The sequence below is a fragment of the Sapajus apella genome, unplaced genomic scaffold, assembly GCF_009761245.1.
Source record: "Sapajus apella isolate SASKATOON/1434 unplaced genomic scaffold, GSC_monkey_1.0 scaffold98, whole genome shotgun sequence".
In the NCBI taxonomy this organism is placed as follows: Eukaryota; Metazoa; Chordata; class Mammalia; order Primates; family Cebidae; genus Sapajus; species Sapajus apella.
The window spans coordinates 3,453,635-3,472,088 of NW_022437038.1; the positions used below are offsets into that span (position 1 = coordinate 3,453,635).

General features: G+C 38.8%; 1 protein-coding gene across 9 annotated transcripts in view; it reads left to right on the forward strand.

The window, feature by feature from the left end:
* Window positions 1-18,454, forward strand: part of DIAPH2 (diaphanous related formin 2) — a 916,386-nt gene that overhangs the window by 746,189 nt on the left and 151,743 nt on the right. For 6 of the 9 annotated variants that reach the window (XM_032257749.1, XM_032257747.1, XM_032257748.1 and 3 more), the window contains one exon: window positions 771-866. In XM_032257749.1, the coding sequence (XP_032113640.1) occupies window positions 771-866 (96 nt within the window). Of the gene's footprint in view, window positions 1-770; window positions 3,606-18,454 lie in introns of those variants that run through there. The other 3 variants (XM_032257742.1, XM_032257743.1, XM_032257744.1) reach the window with 2 other exon arrangements.

Below are 18,454 nucleotides of genomic sequence, written 5' to 3' on the forward strand. Positions count from 1 at the left end.
TTTTCATGGCCAGAGTTGTCAAAGATAGGAGGAGAGTAAAATGTTTTAAATGCTGTTCTGTTAGAGATTTCCATGAACATCCTCTGAGCATCCCACTCATGGCTTCTTAACAGTTCTTTCCCACAGGAAAACTTTAGACACACAACAGCATTCTAAAAAGGAAGTAGGACTCTGGCTGACGTCTCTAAAATTTAAAATGTGGCCTTTCAGATAATGTGGTCACCTTTTCTTTATACAGTGTCAGCATCTCAAAATGGTAAAGGATATGGATTAGGTAAGAATTGAATGCAAATGTGTTTTGCAAACAGTGTTTTCTAAGATAATCGCAGATGATGGTTGAATGCCGAAAGTATTAATACAATCAGTATTTAACCTTGTGTAACTCCGCTTCATCAAATCACGCCCTGCACATTGATTGCATTAAGCCGGGTCAGTGGTTTCTTGCTTAGGAATATCTTATAAGAATCTTAACAGGAAGGCAGCAGTAGCTGATCAGCTACTGTTTATTTGCATACTGAGCGTGTCATCAATAATACAAAAGACAAGGTCTTTAAGTTGAAAGAACAGTGGGATTGGCATGAATTTTGCTTAATGGTGCATAATAAGCAAAGTAGTCTGTGGTGCCAGAAACTGACAGGATCCATTATGTTAAAACAGATATATGTCTTTAATTTAGGGGTATTACATAAATCTGACAGTTTTTCCCTTTATTTTCCTGTAGTTTAACTTTAATTGCTCCAAGATTAATTCTGATTTCTCCCTTTCTCCAGAGGGCGATGAGACTGGTGTGATGGATAATCTTCTAGAAGCCCTACAATCAGGTGCAGCATTCAGAGACCGACGAAAGCGGATTCCAAGGAATCCAGGTAAAACCCATTCCACCTCACATCATATTGTAAAATGTGAATGCTCAGAGCAAAGAAACAACACCGAAAAAAAACACAAAAAAGGAAAAATAAAAACACTTCCTCGTGAAGACTTTTTTTAACAGTTGATCTCAGCTCATGTGTGAAATCTCAGCAGGCATCTACATGATTGCAAGTTTCAACTTGGTAAATGTGTCTTCAAATAACTGTAGACTTTACAACAAAAATCGGAAACAAGGACTCCCACTGTGTTTAATATTAAATATTTTAATTGTTATTTTATGAGCATGTGGTTTAGGTGGAAAGTAGTTTAAAACCATAAATGTAATTAAATCATTAAAAGTAATTGGCCCTCAGGACATCACATTAGCTTTTCACAGGTAAGGAAACTGAGACCATGCCTGTTTCTAGAGAACATTTTGGTTTTGCAGCACAGTCTGTTCTCTATGATCCATGTTAATAAAGGGAGGAGAAGCACAGATAATCCAAGATCCCCTCAAATCCCAAAGATTTTGTTTTTATATTTGATTGTTAACAGTTAAAGCCATACTATGAAAATAGATCTCAGGGGATGAAAAAGCGTAGCAGAGAAGTAAAACAACCTTCCTCACCCAAGTGAACTAGAAAGTTGTCCACTTTCTCTGTTCATACCTTGTGGCAGAAGTAAATAATGTAATAGCCCCTCTAAGGATAATCCAAGTCGGCTGAACTGTCTATCTCCTCTCAGTAAGGTTTTCTATTTTTAGCTCATATCTTTCTTGAAGTAGAGAAAGAAATTAGGTTGGTTGATTTTAAGAGACCTCTTCATGGGCTATAAAGCAATATGGAGAAGTAAATGAAAAAAATGAAAATTAATAGCAAATATGTAAACTCTATTTAATTTAGATTAATAAGATTTTCCTTAAATACCCTGCAACTCCAAAAATGTTCTGTATTTGGACTGGAAGTTACCATGTGTCATTTAATGGAAATTGATAGTTCTCAAAACCATTGCACTGCAACAAACAGGTGAGAGAAATGGGATCCAGAACATAGTTGTCCAGGAAAGCTTTTGGCAGTGATGACCTTCATGGCAGAAGAATATATCAGCTATGTTCATGTTTTTCACATTTGGGTGAATCCTGATGGATATTGGGTAACATTCTGCCTCTGCTATTCATGGACGGTCCCCGGGAGATTAGCTTGAACGTAAGATTTGATTGAGAGGGGAGAAGTGTTTTGGTTGGAGTATAAGACTACTTTTATGTATCTGAATGTATCATAGATGGCCTACAAGAAGGGTGGAAGACTGGAGAAAAAAAAGTAGAAACTGTATTTATATGTTCTTATTCATTTTTAAGGTAATGCTGCATGCCACAATACCAAGAGCACTGCTCATCTATAACTATGAGGCAGCCATTCAGCCTTTATCTGTAAATGAGAATGTTCTACCATGCCATCAGAGGCCTCCTACCACCTCTTAAGAAAAATAAAAACCTTCACTCCTCTTTCTTGAACTGTCAGAGCAATAGTAGTCAGTGAAAGGTGAACTGAAATAATTTTTGCGTCAATTCAGTTCTCTGCTAAGCAACTGATAAAGTAAAAAACATGTTATTCTGGGCCATAAAAGAGCTGCCATAATTTTCCTAGGCTGTTTATTTTTAAAATGCGCATTTGCTAAAGCCCTTGTCTGATTAGTCTCACACCTCATACTGATTATAGAAAAACTGTACTGGGAGAGAGAGATCATTCCATGGGGTTTCTGTGAGTTTGGTACTCAAGGGAATATAGTGTTGTCAACTGTGAAACACCCAGAATATATTCACAAACTGCATAATTTTATACTAGTGACTCCAAGTAATCTAAATTGGGATTTCCTTTGGTTTGTTGCTGGAGTGCCTCCATGAACACATAGGGTTAAAAATATCACTCGACTTAGCTGTGGCAGTCCTTCCAAGTGGCAGCAGCTAAAGCAAATGTCCAGAGGTGAAAAGAAACTCAAAGGCAGACAGTGGTAGTGGTTGGGAAAGCACCTTGGTCATCAGTAGAAGAGCTGGAAATGAGGGGAAGGGACAGAAGGCGCAGAGTTCACAAATCTGCCAAAAACCTCTGTTTACCTCTTTCTTTCTTTTTTTGTTGTGAGACAAAGTCTCACTCTGTTGCCAAGGCTGGAGTGCAGTGGCGTGATCACGGCTCACTGCAACCTCCGCCTCCTGGGTTCAAGCGATTCTCTTGCCTCAGCCTCCCGAGTAGCTGGGACTACATGCTTGCCTCTTTATAGAAGAAGCAGAACCAGGGACTTTTACAGATTTCCTCTTTGTCTCGGCCCTTCCTAGCTAGACCATCTTTTCCTCTTCGTCCCCTGTTATTTTTACTTTTTTGGGCACCTGATTTGTTTCCTTTCCAAGATCCCACTGACTTGGTATTGTTAAGCTTTCCCTGTTCAACGTTGGCATCCTTGATTTTTTCCAACAACCTCTACTTCAACATGAGATAAAAGCAGAAAAGCCAAATTATAAAGAAGGCTATTTCCTCCCAAGTAAAGTGAAATAAAAGGAAAATCCAAAAAATCTAAAATCAGAGTAAACCACAATCAACAATGATGTACTTCTGCTCTCCTTGCCGTTTCCATTACCATTGCTTACAGATGGGAGTTACTGCTATGTAAAATACAGAACTCTACCATTGTGTTTCTAATGGTAATGTTTTTATTTATTTATTTATTATTTTTTTGAGACAGAGTCTTACTCTCTTGCCCAGGCTGGAGTGCAGTGGTGTGATCTTGGCTCACTGCAACCTCTGCCTCCCGGGTTCAAGAGATTCGTGTGCCTCTGCCTCCCCAGTAGCTGGGATTGCAGGCACCCATCACCATGCCCAGCTAATTATTGTGTTGTTATTTTTTAATTTGTTTTTATATTTTGAGAGAGAATCTTGCTTTGTCACCCTGGCTGCAGTACAGTGGCACAATCTCAGCTCACTGCAACCTCCACCTCCTGGGTTCAAGTGATTCTGCTGCCTCAGCCTCTTGTGTAGCTGGGAGTACAGGTGCTCGCCACCATGCCCAGCTAATTTTTGTATTTTTAAGTAGAGATGGTGTTTCGCCAGGTTGGCCAGGCTGGTCTCGAACTCCTGACCTCAGGTGATCCCCCCGCCTTGGCCTCCTAAAATGCTGGGATTACAGGTATCAGCCACCATGCCCAGCCGAATTGTTGTATTTTCAGTAGAGACAGGGATTCCACTCTATTGCCCAGGCTGGTCTCGAACTCCTGACCTCAAGTGATCTGCCCACCTGGGTCTCCCAAAATGTTGGGAGTACAGGTGTGAGCCAACAAGCCCAGTCATCTAATTGTAATGTTTTTAATTTCACATGTAAATAAAATGAGGTGATAGTCTGTATTCTTCATTAGAAAATCAAAATGTTAATAAATGATATGATTAGTTGCCTAAATTATAAATCACCCACTCTGAGCCTGTGGCCCCTCCCCAAGACCTACCATATTTAGTAACTCAGAAGGAGCTGCCAAATATTGCCTCTGATCCATTCAGCAGAATGTACTGTTGCAGTTAAGGGTACCAGAAGGCATTTCAAGGTACATGATCAAATCAGTAATGGTAATTGAAAATATATCTGTTTAACAAAAACCAAAAAAGCTGGGCTTGGTGGCTCATGCCTGTAACCCCAGCATTTTGGGAGGTCGAGGTGAGAGGATCGTTTGAGCTCAGGAGTTCGAGGACAGCTGGGCAACAGAGCAACGCCTCATCTCTACAAAAAATACAAAAAAATTACCCAAGCGTGTTGGCATGAGCCTGCAGTCGCAGCTACTCAGGAGGCTGAAGTGGGAGGATTGCTTGAGCCTAGGAGGCAGACGTTGCAGTGAGTGGCACTATAGCCTGGGTGACAGAGCCATCCTGTCGCTACACTCCAGCCTGGATGACAGACAGAGCCAGACCTTACTCAAAAAAGAGATAACATTAACTGGTGTAGCACGGGCCCCCAGTAGTTGGAATGTACACAGGTGATAAATAGCCACTCTGTTTGTACTGTTGCGTACTAGCTGAATATTAACCCAGATCACAAGCTTTGCTGATGTCAAAATCAGAGATGAGTAAATGAGCCCTTAAATATTCATTTATTGTACGTCATCTGCTGTATAAAAGGTACTATGCTACACATGATGAGGGATGATGTCGAAATAATTAAGATTTCCTTCGTTATAAGACCCCGTGTATTATAGGAAAGATAAAAAGCACAGAAAGACGACAGAATAAGGCAGAAGATAATAAGTATTAAACAGGAGGTGTTAATAACATACTATGTGACTTCAGAGGATGGGACTAGCATGCATTATTGGATATATCAGAAAAATAACCATGGCGGAAAAGACTTTGACGGACGAGTAGGGATTCCAACAGTGAGGGTGGGAGGTGGGGTTAGTGGGCATTTCAGTCAACAGAAATGTCGTTAAGAAAAACAGAGGCAAGAAAGTTCAAAGCATTTTTCAGCACTGGCAAAAAATACAGTAAGAAAATAGGATATATATAGTGTAGAAGTATACAGATAATTCTGGAAAATTACGTTGGCTCCACATCACTACTTGAATGAGAGACTAAGGTGTTAACTTAGAATTCTTTAAGCAATGGGGATTTATTGAAGGTTTTTAAGCAGTGGAGGAACACAATCAAAGTTATGCATTCAAACATTTAATCTGAAGAAGTGTAAGTAGTGAATTAGGAGTCTATGGTCATATTCTTAGAGATAATTTAGAGGTAGAAGGGTAGCCAAAAGGCAAAGATAATCCTAGGGCTTTGAGTATGATTGGCTGAGAGGACAGTTGAGTTACTAAACTATTAAGATCTAAAAAAGGAGTAGTGATAGTAGAAGATAAATTCAGTGCTGGGTAAGTTAAACTGAAAGTGATAGCAAAGCATTGAGGTCCAGAAGTTCTTGGAAATGTAGATATGGATTTCATGACAAAATGGATTCTTGAGTATTCTGAATGTAGTGTGGATATGGAAGAGATTGTTAGAGGGATTTTTTAGAGAAAAGAGAACCAATGGCCGGGCGCTGTGGCTCAAGCCTGTAATCCCAGCACTTTGGGAGGCCGAGGCGGGTGGATCACGAAGTCAAGAGATCGAGACCATCCTGGTCAACATGGTGAAACCCCGTCTCTACTAAAAATACAAAAAATTAGCTGGGCATGGTGGCGCGTGCCTGTAATCCCAGCTACTCAGGAGGCTGAGGCAGGAGAATTGCCTGAGCCCAGGAGGCGGAGGTTGCGGTGAGCCGAGATCGCGCCATTGCACTCCAGCCTGGGTAACAAGAGCGAAACTCCGTCTCCAAAAAAAAAAAAAAAAGAGAGAGAACCAATGACAGAGCCTTGCAGACACCTTCATTAAGGGGCTAAAAGAAGATAGACAAGGAGCAATTGGGCAGGTAGGAGGAGAATCCAGACATTATTGTCCTAGAAGCAAAAAAAGAGGGAAGTACTAAGAAGGCAGGAGAGGTGAACATTTTTAACAATGACTTATGCTCTGGTGGAAAAAAAAAGGGTAAAGACCAATGATTTGCTATTTGGGAGCTTCCTAGTGACTTTTTCAAGAGCATCCTTTCAATATTGTGATAGAACTGGGAAGAGAATACAGAGCTATCCAGAGTAGACGGCGAGGCTGTAGGGAAAGATCGTATTCATTCAACAGTTGTACAATCTTATTGAATGCCTCCTCGGTGCCGTAGACTGAGTTAGGTACTGAGGATACAAAATCAAACAGGACACTTGCCTAGAGGAGCTCACATACTGTTTGGGAAAAGATGAATATAAACCATGTGATCAAATTACAATGCGGCCGTTTATGCACTGGAATAGCGATAGGAACAGTGACCCTGTGCAGCATAGGAGTTAGGCTAACCACCCCCAACGCCCCACCTCTCTCCTTTGTGTCTATGTAAGATGGGCTATGCTTTCTAGCAGTTTGGTGGGTGAAGGCACATCTCATTTTTCCTTAACAACCTAGTATGGATTTATCTTCTGTGAATTTTGCTAAATCTTTCTTGACCCTGTGTTGTTACAGCCTTTGTTACCACTTAAGATAATAAGTTGCATATGTTTACTGTCTACTTTGTAAAGAATTGCCCATAAATATTCCTGACTGTGTCATTGTAAGATCAAAGGTAAGCTTTAGAGGAAAAAGAAGAACATAGAGAGACACCTTGCAGGAGTGAAAACTACTCTTAAAATACAAATACACAACTCCACATCTGTTTTATTGCCAAATAGCTGTAGATACTTAGAGCTTGCTTCTCTTTCTTCAACCAACCCGACTTTTTGATTCTTTGTCCACTGTAAGTAAATAGAAATGGGCCTCTCAATAATAGGTGGATATCTAACTTAGCATTTTGGCTGTGACTGGATTTTGATATATAGTTCCAGACATTAAAAAAACACACAAGAGAAGCATTATGAAGAAATGAAACCAGGAAACAATAAATGTATTTTGGTTTTAGAACCGCACAGGGCAACCAAGAAAACTAAATTTCAAAAATCAGGAGCAACTCAGGAGACACATGATCCTAGTTTTATGTATCAGCAAGATAACAGTATAAACGAGAAGGTATAATTTACCATTTGAGAACAGATAGGGGACAAGAAACAATGTTGTACAACAGAGGGTAAAAAAACCTCTCTATGTATTAGGGAAGAATAATTTCACAGCAAAACCAAACGTACATTTCCCCAGGCCTCACTGCCTCACGTAAATAACAAAACACAAATTTTGCTGGCTCTTGTCTCCACATACACATTCAGGACCTCATCTGCTTTTGGGGCTCTCTGAAACATTTCTGGGAGTTCTCAAGGGGCATTTCACAGAAACAAGCACTCACCACTGTTCCTCCACCTCTGCTCTAAGACCGTGCCTTTCCACGCTTGCTGTCTTCTATATAGCAGCGGGGACTCGCATGCCTTCTCAGTGCCAGTTTGACAGCGGTCACTGGCAAAGTAGGAGGGAAATGCCTCTCTCTTTTCTTTTAGTGTGACACTCCACCTGTGTCCCAAGTAGTACTGCATCTGCCTCAGAGTATCACTGATAATTTTAGAGAAAGAGCTTTCAATTTTAAATGACAGCCTCCCCCACCCACCATCACCAGAGGATTTGACCCAAGATGGCAAGGGCCAAAGACAAGCTCATATCAGATCCCATGTAATACTCAGTATCATCTTGATGACCAAGAACTGTTGTGGTTTTGTGCTCAGTTTGTTTTAATATTACTAGGTCGGGCTGGTCATTCATTCCAAGCTGTTTACTTCTTTCTCCCTGAAGATGAGTTCTTCTTCATGACTTTCTCAGTCTCTATTTTATAAATGTCAGAATGTTTTTTTTTTGAGACTGAGTCTTGCTCTGTCGCCAGCCTGAAATGCAGTGGCATAATCTCGGCTTGCTACGTCCTCCACCTCCTGGGTTCCAGCAATTCTCCTGCCTCAGTCTCCCGAGTAGCTGGGACTACAGGCATGCGCCACCATGCCCAGCTAATTTTTGTATTTTTAGTAGAGACAGGGTTTGACCATGTTGGTCAGGCTGGTTTCGAACTCCTGACCTTGTGATCCTCCCAGCTTGGCCTCCCAAAGTGCTGGGATTACAGGTGTGAGCCACCGCGCCCAGCCAAATGTCAGAATCTTATACTAGCACACTGAGCCCCATTTGGTCTATAATACATTCATTATATTGTAATGTACAATTAAAATCTGGTTTTAAAAACTAGTGTAAGGAAATAAACAGATAAAAGCATGACATTCATCCAAGTAATACTTATTGATCAAATACTAGGGGCCATGCAACAGTGCTAGGGCCTTGCCCTTAAAAACTCAGAGTCTCACGGGAAAGACATATATATGTTATAAATTTTATAATATAAGTGTGAAAAATGTGCTAAAAGGAGCAACTAACCACCTGGAGAATTCAAGAGAGGCTTCATGAGGAAAGTGGCCTTTGATCTGTGTTTCGAAGGATGAATAGTAGTTTGGGGGAAAACAAGAGGAACAGACTTTTCCGATAAAGAAAATGACAAAAAACATGTGATAGAGACATGAAAGAGTAAAGCAGCAATGACGAAAAGTTAGTTTGTTGTAGTGAAGAGCCAGCAGGGGGGTTAAAGTAAAGAATTATATTGTATTACATACATACACATACGTAAATGAGGTTGAGGCTGCAGATCGATTTTGGGGATATCTGCATGTATGTATGGTTATTGAAACCTTGGGATCACCCAGAAAGAACATAGAGGGTTGAGGATGGTACATTTGGCAATTATAATATTTAAGAGGCAAATAGAAAAATCAACAAAGGATACTCAGAAAAAGAAAAAAAATTAGAAAGGGAAGAAGAAAAGCAGTAAAAAGTGGTACCTGAGAGCTGGGCATGGTGGCATGTGCCTGTAATCCCAACTGGTAAGAGGAATGCTTGAGCCCAGGAATTTGAGACCAGCCTAGGCAACATAGTGAGACCCTCTCTTAAAAACAGACAAACAAAAAAAAAAGTAGTACGTGGAATACCAAGAGTAGAGAGAATTTCAGAATGGACAATTAATCAACATGGTCACATCCTACAGAAAAGCTAGGTGGAATGACAACTGACAATTGACCAATGGGTTTGTCAACTAGCAGATTACACCTGACCTTTTCCCAAAGGTCAGTACAACTGTGACGGCCAAGAGATAGGTTCTTTTTTGGGCGGGGAGAGTGGGACAAGGTCTGACCCTGTCACCCAGGCTGTAGTGCAGTGGTGCGATCACTGCTCACTGCAGCCTCAAACTCCCAAGCTCAGGTGATCCTCCCACCTCAACCTTCTGAGTAACTGGGGCGACAGGTGCATGCCACCACGCCCAGCTAATTTTTCTTTCTTTTTTTTTTTTTTTTTTTTGGTAGAGATGGAGTTTCATCATGCTGCCCAGGCTGGTCTAACTCTTGGGCACAAGGCATCTGCCTGCCTTGGCCTACCAAATTTTTGGGATTACAGACATAAGCCACTGAGCCGCACCAAGAGCCAGGTTGTAATGTGTTAAACAATGAATAATATATTTTATACCCTGAAGGCTGAGATTTGAGGGAAAGAAAGGTAGTTAGAAGACAATGAAAAGATAAACTGTGTCTCTTTTAGAGATTCTGACAGGAAACACTAGACACTACCATGATGTTGAATGGAATTGTCAGTCACTAATGATTATGCCAAATTTTACTTTCAAATATGTGATGCACCCCCAATTCAATTACATTTGTTGAGCATCTACTGTGTGATTCAGCTAAAATACCTTAGCATGCCTAGTGATTTACAGTTGTGTGATATGTAATTCATAGCCTCCAATGTAGAGTTTTACTCTCATACGTTAGAAAATGAAGAACATTTATGGCTCATACAGAGAGGGACTGGATTGAGGGTAGAAGAGAGATATTCTTGAGTTAACTGGATAGAAGAGGGTAGGATGGAAAAGTTGCCAAAAATGAATAGGAACTGGGCACAGTGACTCACACCTTTAATCCCAGCACTTTGTAGAGCCAAGACAGGAGGATCTCTTGAGCCCAGGAGTTCAAGACCATCCTAGGCAACATAGGGAAGACCTTGTCTCTACAAAAATTTGTATTGAAAATTAACCAGGTGTGGTGGTGCATACCTATGGTCCCAGCTACTCAGGAGGCTGTGGTGGGAGATCACTTGAGTCCAGGAGGTTGAGGCTGCAGTGAGCTGTGATCCTGTCACTGCACTCCAGCCCAGGTGACAGAGCCAGACTCTGTCTCAAAATAAAAGAGGGGCAGGGTGTGGGGGGGCACCTTAAGAAAATCTTTGTCAACTTTAGAATTAACTGGTTTGCAAAGGGTGAAAGCAGGAGCAGGTGGGTCATAGTACACATGTAATTCTCTTGAGAGGAAAAAAGGAGGTGGTCGAGTAGGGGCAAATCACATATCCTTATGCTACCCATTTAGTGTTCTCTGGAGAAGGAATCCAGCAGTCTTGGAGAAGTAATAAACATCCAGGTGATAGTTAATAACATGAGGGTGGGTCGGATAATCTTGGGAGAATGGATAGACCAGTGATCGTAAGACAGAACTCTAGAGAAAACAAACATTTATGGCAGTGATTCTTAGCCCTGGCCACACACTGGTATCACTTTGAAGTACTTCTGAAAAATACCCATGTCCAGTTCCTCTCTGAACCAATTAAACTGAAATCTATAGGATTGGAGCCTGGATGATAGCATGCTTAAAAGTTATTTAGCCAATTTTAATGTGCCCTCAAAGTTGAGAACCACCAATTTATGGGACTGGCTCAGAAGTTGGAGCCCATGAAAGAGAGCATGAAGGTATTAATTATGGAGTATGGGGAGAAGAAAGCTATTGTGGTATCACAGGGGCCAAAAGAGAAAGGGCATAATGGCATCAAATGTAGCAGAGATTACATGGACATAGAGTGTGGAATAATAGAGATGGGAGACTCAGATGTGGTATAAGGGTAGGACGGGGCTGAGACATGAGAAATTACTTAATGGGTACAATGTACGTTATTTGGATGGTGGTTACAATAAAAGCCCAGACTGCACCACTACAGGATATATCCATGTAACAAAGCTGCCCTTGTACCCTTTAAATGTATACAAATTTATAAACATGTACCTGAGAGGATGGATAAAATAAGGATTGGAAGGGCTCCATTGGATTTCACTAACAGAAATTCATTGGTGACCTTAGCCAAAACAGTTTCAGGACAATCTATTTGGAGGGAGGGGATAAGAAAGGGATAGAAGTCAGATTTGCATTGAGTTCGCAAATGCTATTAATCTTTAAGACCACTTAATCTAGTGTCTTTTTTTCATCACTTCATATGAATCTTGTGATGAAGTGTGTACCTGTATTGGTTATATAATTTTTGTTTGTTTCTGTTTTCTTTTTATTTTTAAATGAAGATTGAATTTTACATTTGGAACAAACATACACATGTTTTGGCTAATAAGATCCAGGTTTGCGTTAAGGAAGCTAGAAACTGAAGGTTGCTATGTAGTCTGTCCTTGATTATTCCTTGACAATTCGAAAACAAATTGAACATGGACTATTTATGTCCTATTTCTATGCAAAATTGTTCTAAGTATTGATGATGTTCTCTATAGAAATTTCAATCACTCATTTGCTTCTCTGTTCTATACAATGTAATCATCTCTGCAGCACATTTCCTCAGTGGTGAGCTTTGCAGGAAAGTAGGAGATAAGGTCAATTTGAGTTAATTTTTATGAGAATATGAATATAACAGGCTTCCTTTAGTTATTGGAGTATGGGATAAGTTAGGGGAAACAATTATGCAGCAATAAATTTATCTTGGTAGTTTTAAGTTCATGTCAAAAATTCACAGACATGCTAATGTTGGTAGCTAAGCTCACACAACTACCTGCTTATTAACAAACCTGCAATTAAGGAAAAAATGGTTGGGATGTTATACAGCAAGTGCGTGATGCCAGTCTACCAAGAGCAGATGCTCTATGCATTTGCAGCTACAAAAACAAAACTGTATTCAACAGATTGTCATAAGTACCTTAACATTTCTAGAAAATTAAGTGCTTTTACAACTAAAGAAAAATAAACATTCTAGTTAGTGGCCTTGATTATGGGAAAATTTCTCTCATATGGGCTCATTTCTATATTATTAAGTATTTTCCTAACTAGGGATAAGAAATTTTAAGCTCTGCTTGCTTTACAGCAGAATCCACCTGCTTTCCCAGTGGACATCCCAAGGCAGCCAGATTTACTTGGACATGAATGTACTTCCGACCCTTCAATTTTCATTAAACCTTTGGATACACCTCTTGTGTGTATTAAAATTTGAACCTTACTCCTGGTAGTTCCCCTCCTTGTGCCCATTAGAATGAGAGGAGTGGAAGCTGAAAAAAGGAAGGAAGAAAGCAGTGGGTATCTTAAGTGCCACAGTTGTTTTGTTTTGGGTTTTGTTGTGGTGGTTGTTTGTGTGTTTTGAGATAGGGTCTCTCTCTGTCGCCCAGGCTGTAGCACAATGGCGTGATCGTGGCTCATTGCAGCCTTGACTTTATGGGCTCAAGGGATTCTTCCCCACAGCCCCTCAACCCCACTCTCAGCCTCCCGAGTAGCTGGGACTACAGGCTCACACCACTATGCCTAATTTTAATTTTTTTTTTCTTGTAGAGATGGAGTCTCAATATGTTGCCCATGCTGGTCTCGAACTCCTGGGCTCAAGCAATCCCCCTGCCTTGGCCTCTCAGAGTGCTAAGATTACAATCCTAAGCCACTGAGCTCAACCCCCAGTACCCTTTTGAAATTCCATTTCTTCTATTATTTCTTGGTATCTTTTGCATTTGCAAAATATCTTGAATCTAAGATAGTTCCTCACCTATTCCAGGAAGCCTTTTAAAGTTATGCTCGATGTCAACTCTCTTAAAGATATATTAATAGATGATACAAAGTATTAAAATACTATAACTATATTCTGCTATTTAAAGATTGTGATTTATTTTTAGCATCTAGCACATAACTCAATATAGTATATGTTTTTGATAACTGCTTGTTGAATACTTCACAATTATTTTAACAAGACTAAATCTATACAAAAGCCTTTTTAATATATTATACCTAAAGCTGTCTCTGAAGTTTGAAATTTGAGGGATGGAGGAAATAGAAATTTTATTCTGCATCACTGTAAATGAAATCCCATTAAAGCTGAGTTTTTATGAGCAAACTCGCATGTCCTATGTATGTTACCTTCACTTGACCTTTCTACTCAGTAATGTTTATGCTTGACAAGTATAGAAAAATGCCGACTTTATATAAAAACCACAAAATAACTGTATGCCATTACTCTTACATCCATTGCGTTTGCATTTGACTGCTACCTCTGTGTCATTCTCAACTCAAATCATGGTTTGTTCCACTCCCACATGGCTACTTAGAGGGCAAATTCCTAAATACTGCGAGAGAAAATAAAAATTGAGTGGCAATAATATCCTTTTGTTTCAGCTTTACATCATCATTTGCAAATACTATTATGCTCTATATGATAGGGAAATAGAAGTTAGTAAATTTCTTTGGAATGCCAGTAAGTAATTAATTGCTTTTCCAACTGTCATACTTATCTGCTCAGAAGAACAGATCTTTCTCGTTTAAGAGTTTTACTCAGTTCTAAGTAATAGTATGTAGGACTATTATAAGGATTTGATCTGTTTGTTGAGGGACTTCTGGAATCCAGGGTGGTATTTTCCCTTTCCACTTGGGAAGGTTTTAGCTTCAGATTTTAGGTTTACTGGTCTGTTCTATTGTTTGTCTAGCATAGAAGTAGTATACCACAAGCAATATAATACTCTCTGGGCAATGAACAGGATTTTTCTTTTTTTATTTCATACATTATTCACAACTCTGCAGTGGTTTCAGAAAGCCAGTGTATATCCTGGACACAAAGAAATGAAAAACACAAAAAGATATGATTTTCATATACTTCTTTGGAAAGTTAATACCATTGTGCATGGATTTCATTTTTATTTCAGTTATAATACCTGTTAGAGCTTTAGCAGCCTTATAGCTATTAATCAAAAGTGTTCATGTTTATCTTATTTCATAATAAACTGATAGATTATCTTCAAATACTTGGAGCTAAACTATGAAGGAATGTTTGTATCAGGAGGGTTAAGCAATATGATTTTCTGTGGATAATCCAGTATTTCTTTTAATTTTTGTGACATCATCTCAGTTGTCTATATCAGTACTACCTTATGTGGCAGAGATAATGAGAAATGACAGCACTTGTACATAATATTTGTGGATTTTAATTGTATTGTCATATCAACCATAAACAATCATGAATTGAAAAAAAAAAAAAGGACTTTAAAAAGAACTTTTCTAGTACATAGATTTACGGTCCAAATTTAAACAAACTCTTTTGCACCTAGAAGAGCATTAAAAGAAGCTCAGTTAGTAGTTCTGAAAACCCAGAACCTGGAAGCACCCAGATGATGCCCATCCTTAGTGACTGGGTATAATAAATTGGTGAGTAATGGACCAAGATAGAAAATAAATTTAGAAATGAAGTTACAGCATTATGTGTTTCTAGGAAATTATTAGAGAACGTTTTAAATGTTGAATTTCCATGGGATACAGGTTGGAAAGGCAAATATCACATCTAGCAATTTAAATAATTTTTTTAGTTGCCGTAAACAATATTGATCAGTTTGCATGGCTTATTTATTAGAACTGAAACTTCCTGGCAGGGGAAGATGCAAAGCACTGAGAAAATATTATGGTCAAGTTGAATGCTGTCCACACAGATTGTGAGCATTATACATCATCCCTTTTTCACTTTTTTCCTACTTCCCATGCTTTATGGTCCTGAGGCTTTTTGCATATCACTTTCCTCATTTTGTTCCTGTGATTCAGAAGAATTTTATCTATTTATCTCCCTCACAATACTGTTTCCTTTCGCTTCCTCTCCCCTCCCCTCCCCTCCCCTCCCCCCTCTCCCCTCCCTCTGTTGCCCAGGCTGGAGTGCAGTTGCATGATTGATCTTGGCTCACTGCAACCCCTGTCCCCAGGGTTCAAGCGATTCTCATGTCACATCTTCCCAAGTAGCTGGGATTACAGGTGCCTACCACCATGCCCAGCTAATATATATTTTTTGTTTTTTTTAGTAGAGATGGGGTTTCGCCATGTTGGCCAGGCTGGTTTCGAACTCCTGACCTCAGGTGATCTGCCCACCTCGGCCTCCCAAAGTGCTGGAATTACAGGTGCGCCACACCCAGCCCCCACAACACTGCTTCTCACCTCCATTGCCCCAACCTGATATTCTACACATTAGTTGTGGATAAGAAAAACAAGGGGAAAAATTAGGAAAATATACTTGTTTAGGCATTGTTTGAAGTCTTTTATCTCTCTTAAGTCTCAGCATTCTGTCTCTTTTATGGGGGAAAAAAAAAACAAAACAAGAGTGATAATACACAGTTACTCCAAACAAACCCCCTCTTAATTTATGTAAAATTGTTCTAATCTTGTTGGTGGGGGTGGCGGGGAGAAATGTTTAAAAGGAATAGAGAAAAGTTCCTGGATGGAATTCTTGGTTCCCAGCCTGTTTGGAATTATGACCTCATCACCACTGGAATTTACAAGTGTTTGTGATAGTGAGTAAGGCATCAAGTAGATAATTAACCTTTTGTAGTTCTATGTCAACGATTTCATCAATTAGTATACACAACTGCAAAATGACTACATGATTATTTTGCTCTCAAAAAGTCTACACTTTTAAAGAAACTTCAAAAGGAAAAAATGTCTTTTCATAAAAGTTCCTCAAACCACAGTTCATATTTATTTACATCTGGCAAGTGTAAATGTGTTAATTGAAAAGGAAAAAATTCTGGATTTCAATAGGTAGAACAGGTTGGTAGGTTTAGCATTTTTTATTTTTGCCTCTCCAAATTCAGTCAAAATAGTTCTTACTAAAACAGATCACACTTAAATTCTACCCTAAGAAGAGTTCTTTATTATTAAGGCATGTAAAACAAAAACAAAAACAAAAAAAAATTTAAAGCACTTCCCTTATAACCTAATTGATATGTTAATGTTTTTCTCTAATATTTTGAAAATGTAAACCTATGTTCATCCACTTTTCTTTTTTTTTTTTTTTTTTTTTTTTAAGCTTGGAGGCTCACTCCAGTAAAAGTAGGACTCTGTAGTGTATGTGTTTATCTGTTTACCTAAACTGAAGTATGGCCCCAGGAAAATAGCATATTTGATTGATTGATTTGTTTTTTTAAAATCAAATTATGCAAATCATTTTAATTATGAATAACTTCACACTACTACTTAACTCCCATTCTCAACAATTAAATAGGTTTTGTTCTCCTAATTAGCTGGGTTATAAAAGTTAAATGTTGCAACAACAAAAAAAAAAAAGAAAAAGAACATGAAAGAAGCTCAATTTCGAAGTATGGCTTCTTTCCTGAGCCCTGTAATATGTGGTACATGTCCTGGCATAATTGAAGGTAAAAAGGGTAGTGATTAGGTGGAATTCATCACAGAGTATCACTTCCTCTATGTCCAAAGCTGCTTTTGCACCAATTAGCTATGACCTTTTCTGCTAGCCTTGGGGTGTAAGATTACTAGAGGCAACAATTTCTGAAATATTTTCTTTCTGATATTAGTTAAAGCAAATTTCCTTGTGGAGCTAACTATTCTTTCATGGATTTTGGTTTTCTTTTTTTTTTTTCCTCCGTCTGCTGCTTCTTTCCACTAAGCTGCTAAGTCTTTTGCTGAGGAATTAAACGTAATGTTTCTAGAAACATTAATAGCTTGTGCCCTTTTCTGAGTGTCCTACTTCAGAAATATTGCAGCTGCAGTGGTATTACGAGCTATCATTTCTTCCCGTTTCTCTCAGCAGGGAAGTTCCAGCTTTAAGGTAGATCTGAGTTCTTTTATTCCTGGCTTGGGTCTCAGAGATTTTCTTTTTCTCAATGATGTGAATGCCTTAGTCAAGGTTTTAAAAGCCTATTGCTTCTTTGTCAACTTATTTCATGTTGGTTCACTATGCAGCTCATAGTAATAATGGAGACTGGGCAAGAGTATAAATGAATAATTACAAATCAAACCCTCCTGTTGGAAAAGCAACCCAAAGCAGGGGGCTGTGTGAGTAACTGTCGTGGTAACCTCACCTCTAGAGATGATGGCTGGTGTGTTAGCTTTGTATGTAACAGGGAAAATCCTCCACAGGCTGTAAAATGTTGAAAGCATAGCTAAAATGAAAATAAACCGCTGTTACATTTTTTTTTTTTTTTTTACGGTAGTTTGGGTTATAGGACTACAATGTGGCCAAATGAAAACGTTTTTTAGTTTGACTTGCATTTGGGGCAGAGAATGGCAGGGCTTTGTTGAGGCTCCCTCCCTTGTTAATTTCTTCCCCTCCGAAGCATGCCTTTTATATGGTTCTTCTTTCTTATCCCATTTCACTTGTCATTTTGTTTGTTTTCAATTTGAATATCACACTATTTATGCAATAGTCACTGCTTTTGAAGTTCATTTTACGGAGCTGTAAGTTTTACTGGGACAAAAATAATTTTCTAAAAGCAGTAGTTGAGAAAATTAGTTAAATCCTTTTCAAATAATAAAAGAAGGCAGATTTGACTTACCCGATTTTGACATCTAATTTGAATCTTTTGTGCTTGTTGTCCTGAAAGCTGCTACCACTTGTTAAATTTGAACAAGTGGAGAGAACAAAACAGACATAGTAGAATATTCTACTTACCTAGCTTTAAATTAATTTTAGAATACGCAGAACCTCATCTTCATTATTAATGTCAGAAATTCAGTATCCCAAATTGTTCTATTCTTCTAACTCCTTTAATAATGTCAAAATTTTATAACAGAGAAACAAGGGAATTAATATTTTGTTATGGTATAAATGTGTTTCTAACATAATATGAAGTTAAAAATTATTTTTTCCCACACTTACGACTCCTCATAGCTAATTGAAACAAAGCTCACATGAGTAATTTATATTACTGACTACCTGCCACTTAAGCATTAATGGAGACTGAGCAAGAGTATAAATGAATAATTACAAATCAAACC